Source organism: Sceloporus undulatus, chromosome 11 (assembly GCF_019175285.1).
Source record: "Sceloporus undulatus isolate JIND9_A2432 ecotype Alabama chromosome 11, SceUnd_v1.1, whole genome shotgun sequence".
In the NCBI taxonomy this organism is placed as follows: Eukaryota; Metazoa; Chordata; class Lepidosauria; order Squamata; family Phrynosomatidae; genus Sceloporus; species Sceloporus undulatus.
In genome coordinates, this window is record NC_056532.1 from 1,702,957 (window position 1) to 1,713,457 (window position 10,501).

At 44.9% G+C, this 10,501-nt stretch overlaps 1 protein-coding gene across 1 annotated transcript in view; it reads right to left on the reverse strand.

Moving 5' to 3' along the window:
- Positions 1 to 3,707: 3,707 nt before the first annotated feature.
- LOC121916973 (CAP-Gly domain-containing linker protein 2-like) overlaps positions 3,708 to 10,501 on the reverse strand; it is a 68,345-nt gene continuing 61,551 nt past the window's right edge. Inside the window, 6 exon segments of the mRNA XM_042442565.1 lie at positions 3,708 to 4,762; positions 6,099 to 6,161; positions 6,983 to 7,168; positions 7,821 to 7,980; positions 9,348 to 9,583; positions 9,708 to 9,715. Of these exon segments, the coding sequence (XP_042298499.1) occupies positions 4,751 to 4,762; positions 6,099 to 6,161; positions 6,983 to 7,168; positions 7,821 to 7,980; positions 9,348 to 9,583; positions 9,708 to 9,715 (665 nt within the window). The 3' untranslated portion in view covers positions 3,708 to 4,750.

Here is a 10,501-nt window from a genome sequence, read left to right on the forward strand (position 1 = left end):
GCGGAGTTGGATTGTTTAGTGGAGTACATGATTAAGTGCTGAATTGCTGGACCGATTTCCATTAAGACTTGCGTGGGTACCTTGGGTTTTTCTTTTGCCTCTGTGAAACTGGCATGCATATAGTTGCTTGGAAACCCAAAGAGCGGATGCAAAAGACCTGTGGTTCTGGCTATCCGTTTGCAGGCTGTGTGGCCCAATGTGATGGTGCTCCAGAAGCGTACCGTTTATTTGTGCCGAAACATAGCAGAAACACACCAAACCTAAACAACTGCCAGGTTCTCTTGGTGCCTAAGCAATTTTGGCCTCTAGGTTTTGGGTTTTTTTGGCAGTGTGAGGAAGCATCTCCTGTAGACCACCATTCAGTCTTCTTTCTTTCATCCCTCTAAGTCTTGTCTAGATTAAAGAGCACAATGGGTAGACTATAAATCATATACGGATCCCATTATAGATTCGGTTCCTCCCGTGTGGTCCATTTTTATTCAGTCCCTTACTTTCGGAAGAAAGCAGACAGACTTAGTACTGGCTCATATGAAAAGTCCCTTTGTAATGCGAATGGTTGGGAACACGTTTTCCAGCGCTGAATCCCCAAAATGGATAAATTCTGCCACTACCCCTAAGAAGAGAGACCAGCATGAGCAGACAAGCACAAGAATATAGATAACAAATATCATCAGACCCACTGTAACCTTGCATTGATGCCAAACAGCAAGGAAGAGTCTAGCGGTGCCATAGGTATCATGAAGGAGATGCGTAGTGAGTGAGTAAGACCATTCACTTCCATTCAGTCCCTCCTGCTAGCTGAACCAACCAGGAGCAAAAAGCTTATCGTGATCTCCAAACTAAGGAAATGCTTTTCTTCCCAAGCCAATATACAGCCAGCCAAAATAAAGCTGCTTCGAGTCACTTTGGAGGTATGGTGTTTCAACGATACATGTGTCCTAAGAGTCCAGAAGCCACACCAAAAGCCACGCTCCAGTCCTAAAGACTGGAGTGCAGCTTTGATGCAGCCTCCAGACTCTTAGGACACATGCATCATTGAAACGCCATACCTCCAAAGTGACTCGAAGCAGCTTTATTTTGGCTGTCTGTATAGGGCCTCCGCTAAGGCGAAACCTGGTTTGCAGTCTTGGCTTGTAAAGAGTGCAACAAGCCAGGATCCCGGCAAGTTCCGCTCAGGAGGATCCAAGTGGGAGCAAATGTGTTGCACACGACAACATGCAGCTCACTCACCCGAATCCCAGCTCTTTGGACAACAACAGTTGTTGCGAGGAAGAATGACACATTCAAACTACATGGGACATATTTGGAATTTAGTGCTCAAAGAGACCTTGTGGCTTTAAGGCCATTGGAAAAGCATCACGAAAATGATATTAATGCAAAGAAGGATGGTGGGGAAGAACTGAACATTTGCAGCTGTATCCAACCACTCACAAATCGAGGTATATTTTATCAAAGCAAAAGAAGGATAAGACCTGACACACCACCAATGCAGCGCATTGTCAGAGCGCCACTCAAAGGCCATTGTCTGCTTCCATATTTCACCTGCTGTTGACCACTTTCTTAGCCACTGAGGTATGGATGGGTCCCGGGAAAAGAAAAGACGATAGAAAAGGTCCTCAACTACCATCATTGCCATTTTCCAACAGGCAAGGTATTGCCCATCTGTGTACAAGCAACATTTCAGTTATTCCTTCAGCCATCTCCATTGTGGAAAGGTCTAATGAGGATACATAGCGCATTAAAAGCAGAGGATGGAAACAAAGATGTTCAGCGAGTGGGTAGTTTTCCCCTTCCCTTTTCTATGTAACACTCCATGCATATACTTTATTTTTGCTATGGAAACCCAATAATACTATGAAAGAAATGTCCGTAAGAAATGTTGAAGGAGGACCATAGGGATGACAGTGATCAGGATGCAGCTCTTGCTTTGACCTCGATGGGTTGGCCATCACTGAAAGATTGCCAATGAAGGCCACAGATGGATCAGACTCGAACATGGGGTGCTCCCACGACCATTGGAGGAAATGAATGGAGAGGGAAGGATGAACTTGAATTCCTAATATCATCAGAGTAGGTTGTTCACTCTGAGCCCTCCAAGGTTTTGCAACTCTAAGCAGCCTTTCCCTTTGGCCTTCTGCTAAGATCAGGAAGGGGACAACAGGGAGGGCTTGGGCATCATCCAGAAGGCATAAACAAAACCCAAGTCCAAGATGTTCTGGTCGTCTGGCATGACCAGAAAAACCAAAGTAGGACAAATATTGGGTAGAAAAATGCAGCAACTGTTCTGCGTGCCTCTGGCAAGATTGAGAGGATCCAAATCTGTCACGACTGTTCAGTGCGAAGAGAAGGAAGCATCTGCATCCAGATGGCACCAGATCCTACCTCAGACTTTCTTAAAATGTGGGCTCCGCTTGTAATTACTTTGAGAAGCCATAAAGGGAAGAAGAATCATGGGGTTGCCCCTACAAGCCCTCATTTTTTTGGACATCCCACACTTCAGTCCCTTCAACCCTGAAGGTGTGGAGCCCATTCAAAGCACCATCCTTAGACCAACGTGTCACATAAATCTCCCCTTGCATTGGTCCTATGTCTATTTGTGTTCCCGTTCTAACGCCGCACGGTAGCAAAGTGAGATGGGCTTTCTGCAAGTGGCTTCCATGTCAGGGGTGGTAGATGCATTGCAGATTTTGATCTCGTTTCTAAAGGAGCGATTCAAAGAGCTGAGCGCCGTTTCCAAAATACATCCAGCGCCTTAAAATTCAGGTGAAAACCCACATCAAATTTGCGACCTTGCCGGCGAGAGAGCCCCACAGTGGCCACCTTCCTAGGAAACGCATTGGGGAGCCAGGGAAAGCATTCACTCAAATGCGTTTCAGACTCAACAGGAGGATCCATGTTCAAGTCATGTTCACCAGGTGATGGTGATGCTCTCTCTCAAGTCTCTTTCTCCTTAGTTGCAGTCCAGAGTTCTGTTCTGCTCAGTACCACTTCCTAGGATACTTTTTCCTAACCCTGGCGCTTCAGATCTCTTTGCCAGGAAAGATGAGAAACATTTGGGAACGAAGGACAAACATGATGAGGGAGAAACCCACACAGCTACACTCTCACTCCATTCACATGTTAGAACAAACATACTCTTATGATTTATGTAGTCACCTTTTCAGACTACAGCTCCCCAAATCCCCCAGACAACTTAGGATTCTGGTACTTAGAATTCGAAAACAAGTGCTCCCCCCCCCAGCTCTTGATCAATGTTGTCGGTTTATGCAGACAAGACCAATGGCGACGCTTTGTCGAGAGCCAAGATAAGGATTCTGTAGCCCCTCCAGATGTTGCCGAAGTCCATCTTCCATAAGCACTTGCCAATATGGTCAGTCAGCAACATCAGCAAGGCCACTGGTTTCTGATCTCAGACCCATGCTGCTAAACTATGATGCATATAGAAAAAACGCACTGCCAGGAGAAGACTATGTTGATCCTTTTCCACTTCAGATGCTAGCTTTCCGCACACAAGGAGATTTTCATTGGCCTGTTACAGACCGCCCAAATAAAGCTGCTTTGGGTCTCTTTGGAGGTATGCTATTTAAATGATGCATGCATCCAAAGAATCCAGAAGCTGCACCAAAGCTGCACTCTGGTGCTTAGGAATGGAGTGTGGCTTTGGCGCAACCTCCGGACTCTTAGGACCCATGCGTCATTTAAACAGCATACCTCCAAAGAGACCCAAAGCAGCTTTATTTTGGCGGTCTGTAACAGGCCATTTTTTACTTTTTGGCCGAACCCCTGAATGCACCAAGTCACAGCTGAAGCCTAAAAGTAGCACAGCTTTTGGAGGTGAAGGAGACAGTCTCAATTCTAATGCATGTGTAAAACTGGCAAGAAAAATTAACCCTTGGGCTATAGGGAAAAAATGTTACAGAACTTCAGATGCACGCTTGATGAAAGCCACAGGGAAAGGAAGACACGGAAGATCCCATCCTTCCAACAACGTCAAGCTTGGCTCTTGTTTCAGACTTCAGATGTGGGTTAAAGCAGAGATCTCTCCGAAGAGACAAGAGATATCATCAGCTCCGAACAACTCAAAGGACTCAATAACTACCCAAGATAAAATAAGTTAAAAGTCCACCTCAACATTTGTATTCCGTTATATGAATAAGATTATGCGCGGTCTCCACGTTCTGGACCTCGGGAGTCTTTTATATAGAGAATAGATTATGTTCCAGCTGACATCTTGTCCCCCGTTGGCCATTGCCATTTTGCAGGCGCATCAAACATGGGAGAGGGGAACAGAAATGAACATCCATCAGGATCCAGAGGGAGATGTTCCAACATCATGTGCAAACTCCCTGGGCTGAGAGTCTTGGGAATTTGCTAAGGAAAAGAAAGATGTAAGGACACTGCCATGGCACATTTCTACCAGCCAATATATGAGGACAACACCCCTCATCGCCACACAAAAAAACCCTTGGCAAAACATAACCCACGTTATCGTTGCGGCCACTGGATGCTGCAAATGGTGGAGAAGACATTTCAACTACAAGCATACGACTCTTGTACCGCTTTCTTCGTGAGCCAGGCACAGCTGGGAAAGTTGGGGAGAACCATCTCCTTTAGTGTTCATAGAGCCAAAACATTTTTAGGTGGCGCTTAAATTGGGGTCTGGGACGAAACAGAGGGAGGCATCCCTTGTCTGGCCTTTTTCTGACAAGCAAATCCTATCATCAGAGTCCTCTCCACCTTTTCTCCTTCATCAGTGCTTCTCCTGTAAGAAAGAAGGTTGTGATGAGTATTGAATGATCCAAATAGGTTTCCCTTGCCCCAGGACAACTTTATAAATCCCATTAACCAGAATCAGACTTCTATCTAATAGGATAGGACCTCCGAGAACTATATTGTTATTGCTACTACAGACATCCCTCCCTATCCACGGATTTTTTAATCCACAGATTCAAGTATCCACGGATTGAAAGTATTCAAAAAAGTTATAAACTCCAAATAGCAAACCTTGATTTTCCATTTTATATAAGGGACACCATTTTGCTGTGCCATTGTATTTAATGGGACTTGAGCATCCACGGATTTTGTGATCCGCTGGGGTTCCTCGAACCAAACCCCAGCGGATGACAAGGACCCACTGTACTAATGCAGAGGCAGAATTCAAAGATATAGCCGTGTTACTCTGTAGAATCAGTATGTAGAGATAAGAAACTTGTGATCCTACAGATGTTGTCTGGCTACAACTTTTCTTACCCCTGCCACTGTCTATCCTGGCAGGAGATGATGGAAGTTGGAGTCCAACAACATCTCAAGTTCCCCAGCCCTTGGAAGTCAACATCCAAGCTGTGTTAACTGCATGGGGCTTAATACGTTTCAGATTCAGTTAGCAAGCTCCCATACAGACAGGCTAAAATAAAGCTGCTTCGGGTCACTTTGGAGGTAGGCTGTTTGAATGCTGCATGCGTCCTAAGAGTCCGGAAGCCGCACCAAAGCCACACTCCAATCCTAAGTATTAGAGTGCAGCTTCTGGCCTCTTAAGATGCGTGTGTCATTTAAACAGCATACCTCCAATTAATCCAATTAATTATTTCTAATTCTTTGTCTTAAATTAAAACTTTGTTTCCTCTGTCTCTCCCCACTTGTTTTTTTTTAAATATTCCATCAATATACTCCATTCTCTTATGAAAGACTTCTCTTTGAAACGAAAGCTTAGGTTGTCTAACACCGTCACTTCATATACTTTCAATTAGCCAATCTCCGACTTTGGGAATTCCCTCCTTTTCCCACATCTTTGCAAATGTAATTCTCGCTGTTGTTAGCAGATGAAAGATAAGTCTGCCATATAGTTTTTCCACATTGCACATTGAATCTGCTCTGGGTTTTAGTCCGAAGCAGTTCTCCGCAGCGCTGAACCCTGACTTCCAAAACAAATCCAACACCTTGGCTAGCTCTGTGCAAACTTGGATCCCCAGTCTCACTGAGATTGGAGCTATCGTCCCCCATTCGCTGATGTTATTACACCCAACCGTTGCATCTCATCCGTTCCTTGTTTACATGTCCAGAAACGCCACCAGAAGAGCAAAGCTTTAAACATCACCAACCTCTTGCTTATGAGATTTATCCTGTTGATGGATCCCATTCGCAGATCCGGAGTTTCCAATGGTCTAGAATAGAAAGAGCTGCTTGTGACTGATGACTTATGCATTCACAGTGAGCAAAAGAGTCATTAAAACAGATGGAACAACTGATGTCAGATGGAAGGGGTCATCTCTGGTTTTGTATTTTACTTGATTGATCGATTGAGTAGCTGAACAATGAGCAATTTTATGCAAAGCAAAAAGAGAGGGAGTAACTGGAAAGAAAAGCCATTAAACGACATAAACAAAAGGAAAGTTTCAGTGTTATGAGGAGAAGGAGGGCAAAGGGAGGAAATAAACTAGGTGTGGGGAGGCCCTGTTTAAAGAACTATCTGAGGTATTAAATGGGAAAGTTACTTTGTAGTATCCCCTAGGAACGTATCTGCACTGCACCATAACAGCACTTTGATACCACTTTAACTATCACAGCGCCATCCTATGGCATCCTGAGGTTTCCAGTTCGGGGAGGCATTTAGAATTAAGTCGATCTGTATAGATTTAGTGTGAAGATGAAGAAGTGACTAGTGAGATGCTAAAGCTTCTGGCTGGCTGGAAAATGAAACACAGAGAGACGAGGGAGTAACAGATTCCTCCCCTCTGAGCTGATTCAGGGGAAATAACCCAAATCAATAGCAGATAACTAAGCACAAAACCAAGCATTCAGACTCCAAGAGGCAAGGGCGGCAGACAATTCAAAACTCTCATTGCTATAACAATAATTCACACAGCAGTAAGAAGTCTTGCCTTTATCTGGAGTTCCTGCATGGCAGGGGCTTGGACTGGATGGCCCTTGTGGTCCTTTCCAACTCTATGGTTCTATGAGATCTACACAACTCTGGCATGCCTACCTGTGCTTTTTCCGAACAAGTCCTCATTGCCTCCATGAGCTTTTCCATCTGCTGGCCCTGCTCCAAGGCGTTCCTCAAGACATCCTCGGTGCTGACCAGGCGATGCTGCAACCGCAGGACCTCTGACTCCGACGAAGGGTCGATCAGGGAGTAGCGCCGCTGGTCCGTTACGCCTTTCTCTTTATCCTTGACAGTGACATTGGTAAGAAAACCCACGACTAGTATTTAGCAGAAGAACTAAAATGTGCAAAAGCAACAAGAAGTTGGCAACCTGAGCTTTTGGAGACATCTGAGGAAGTAGACTGAAGTCTACAAAAGCTCATGCGCCCAACTTCTTTATTTCAATCAGTCTCAAAGGTGCACCAAGATCTCTCTACAGATTAATCAATATAATTCAACACATTTCACTATTCTCCTTATTAATTTTAATTAAAATCTCATACTTTCTAATCCTGAACTTTCTCAAAGCTTCTATTCTGAAAGCTCTATGCATTACATCAAGGTGAAGAATGTCCATTTTTCACCCAACTACTATTAAGATTGCAACTAAATTCAGAGAGAAGGCAAAAACATGGCGAAAGGGTGTCCCTGCTAATCCAGCAATCCCAGCCTAAAATACAATCAAACAACACCACAAACCACTTATACCACAACACAAACATGTAAATACAACATTTACTACCTATATTCCAACTTTCCGTCCCTATCAACACTTTTCTTCCGTGTGGTCACTTTTCTTTTTATTGCCCCTGCTACCGTATCTTTTGGTATATCGCTATGCACTGCTGTGCAACCTGCACCAAGTCAACCCATGCTCTCCAAGCAGACCTGCACTCACCAGGACTATCAGTTTTTCCCTTAGGCCCTTGATGTCGTCTTTGAGCTTCTGCTCTTTCTGCCTCCATTCGGCTTTGTGCACTTCGCGGCTCAAGTCCCGCTCGGGTCCAGGAGAGTGCCGGTTGGCTTCCATCAGCAACGCCCGCAGCTCATTCAGGTTTCTGCAAGGAGAGTTGAGGGAACATCTCAAAAAGAGGTTTTTTGAGGCTCTGTTGATGCTTTGCGGTTCTTTGGGATCATTGGCCTGTTAAAGACTGCCAAAATAAAGCTGCTTCGGGTCTCTTTGGAGGCATGCTGTTTAAATGATGCATGCATCTGAAGAATCCAGAAGCTGCACCAAAGCTGCACTCCAGTGCTTAGGAATGGAGTGTGGCTTTGGCACAACCTCCGGACTCTTAGGACCCATCCATCATTTAAATAGCATACCTCCAAAGAGACCCGAAGCAGCTTTATTTTGGCCTGTCTGTAACAAGCCATTGTTCCTGCCTGAATAAGGCTGAGCAGCTTCATTTCCAGCAAGGCAACCTTTCTCTGTCATTGAATAAGACAGGTAGTAGGTGCTTCTAAGGTCATCTACTGTATATACTCGACTCTAGGTCAACCTCATGTATAAGTCGAAGACAGGTTTGGGGGCCAAAATTATGGATTTTGATGTGACCCATGGATAAGTCGAGGGTAAAACTTAGCAGGATGGAACAAAGGATGTAAAGGCTGGAGTAAAGATCTTTAAAACTATTTGTGGTCACCCTAAAGACTGGATGAATGAGATAGTAGAGGGGGTTGATGCTTCTTTTAGATGCTCTAAAGAGAGATTGCGCTCTCACCTTTCACCAGGGCATGGTTCCTGTTTCGATAAGACTTAAAGTACAGTCCTTACATTGAATAAGTCGACCCCGTTTTTTTGGGGTCAGTTTTTTGACTAAAGTTTCTAGACTTATACATGAGTATATACAGTATTTCACTCTCTCGCTTGATGCAGAAAATCTAGAGCTAGGGCTTGTAGCTTTCAAATTGAAGATGACGATTTGCCCAATGCCGCTCTAAACCATTTAGTTGGTTTATGACCAGTGATGGCGAACCTGTGGCACGCGTGCCAGAGGTGGCACTCAGAGCCCTCTCTGCGGGCACACATGTTGTCGGCCTAGCACAGAGTTTGCCAGAGTTTCTTAATAGAAAGCCAAAGGGATGTGGCACTTTGCAATAAATAAGTGGGGTCTGGGTTGGAGTTTGGGCACTCGGTCTGTAAAAGGTTCACCATCACTGGTTTATGACAATAAAGCACCTTTCTTATGCTGTAGGCTACTAGTTTATGTGCTCCAGTGTAAAGTGATGCTACGGTTAGCAAATATTTCCCCATCAACTACCAAGTTTGCACACCTGGGCGACCAGGGAGTGGTGCTGGAGCTATATGTATGTCCTACGCTATCCCTAACCCACACGATATGCGTGTAGAAAAGGCCCTATCGCACACATAAGTTATGTCCTTGTTGTCAGCCCTGAGTGGAGAGGAGGAGGAGAAGGTGCCAACCTTTCTTTCTTCAGTAGTTCCTGACTGATCAGAACCAGCTGACCAGAGGCATCGTGTGTTTTTCTGGACACCGTCTCCAGTTCCGCCTCCAGCCTTTTCTTCTCTTTCAATAGAGAATCTGCCTTCCTCTCCGTGCTTCTGCATCTGTTTTCCAATGCTGGCAGACAAAAGGGAGAAGAACAAAAAACACAGACACAGAGAGAAGATAAAGCAAGATTTTGTTCCCCAAAGGAGCTCTACGAGACAAAGAGAGACAACTATTTCTTTCTCGGGAATGGTTTGGTTTACACAGCATTTAGAAAAGCAACTGTTTCGGACTAGAAATAGTGCCACTTTTGTTCTGCTTTGGGCAGGCCTCACCTGGAATACTGTGTCCGGTTCTGGGCACCACAATTAAAAAAAGGATGTTGAGAAGCTGGAGCGTGTCCAAAGGAGGGTCTAGAAACAATGAGGAGCTGGGTATGTTTAGCCTGGAGAAAAGATGGTTAAGAGATGATGTGATAGCCCTGTTTAAGCATTGGAAGGGGTGTCACACTGAGGATGGAGCAAGCTTGTTTTCTGCTGCTCCAGAGAAGAGGACCCGGAACATGTTCCCTCAGAGTGTGGTGGAATCTCCTTCTCTGGAGGTTTTTAAATGTTGGATGGTCATCAGTCAGGGGTGCTTTCATTGTGTATCCTTGCATGGTGAGGGGTTAGACTTGATAACCCTTGAGGTCTCTTCCAACTCTATGATTCTATGATCCTCTGAGGCTGAGAGAGCAGATTCATCGATCATATAATCGTAGACATTGAAGAGACCACAAGGGCGAACCATTCCAACCTCCTGCCATGCAAGAACTCACAAAGCACTCCAAAGAAAGAGACTCCACCATCCGTCTTCCTTACTGTCAGGAGGTTCCTCCTAATGTTGAGGTGGAATCTCTTTTCCTGGAGCTTGCATCCACTGTTCCGAATCCTATTCTCTGGAGCAGCAGAAAACAAGTTTGCTCCATCCTCAATACGACATCTTTTCAGATATTTAAACAAAGCTATTATATCACCTCTTAACCATGTCTTCTTCAGGCTAAACATATCTAGCTCCCTAAGTCTCTCCTCACTGGGCATAGTTTCCAGACCCATCACCATTTCGGCTGCCCTCCTCTTCCAGACCCATC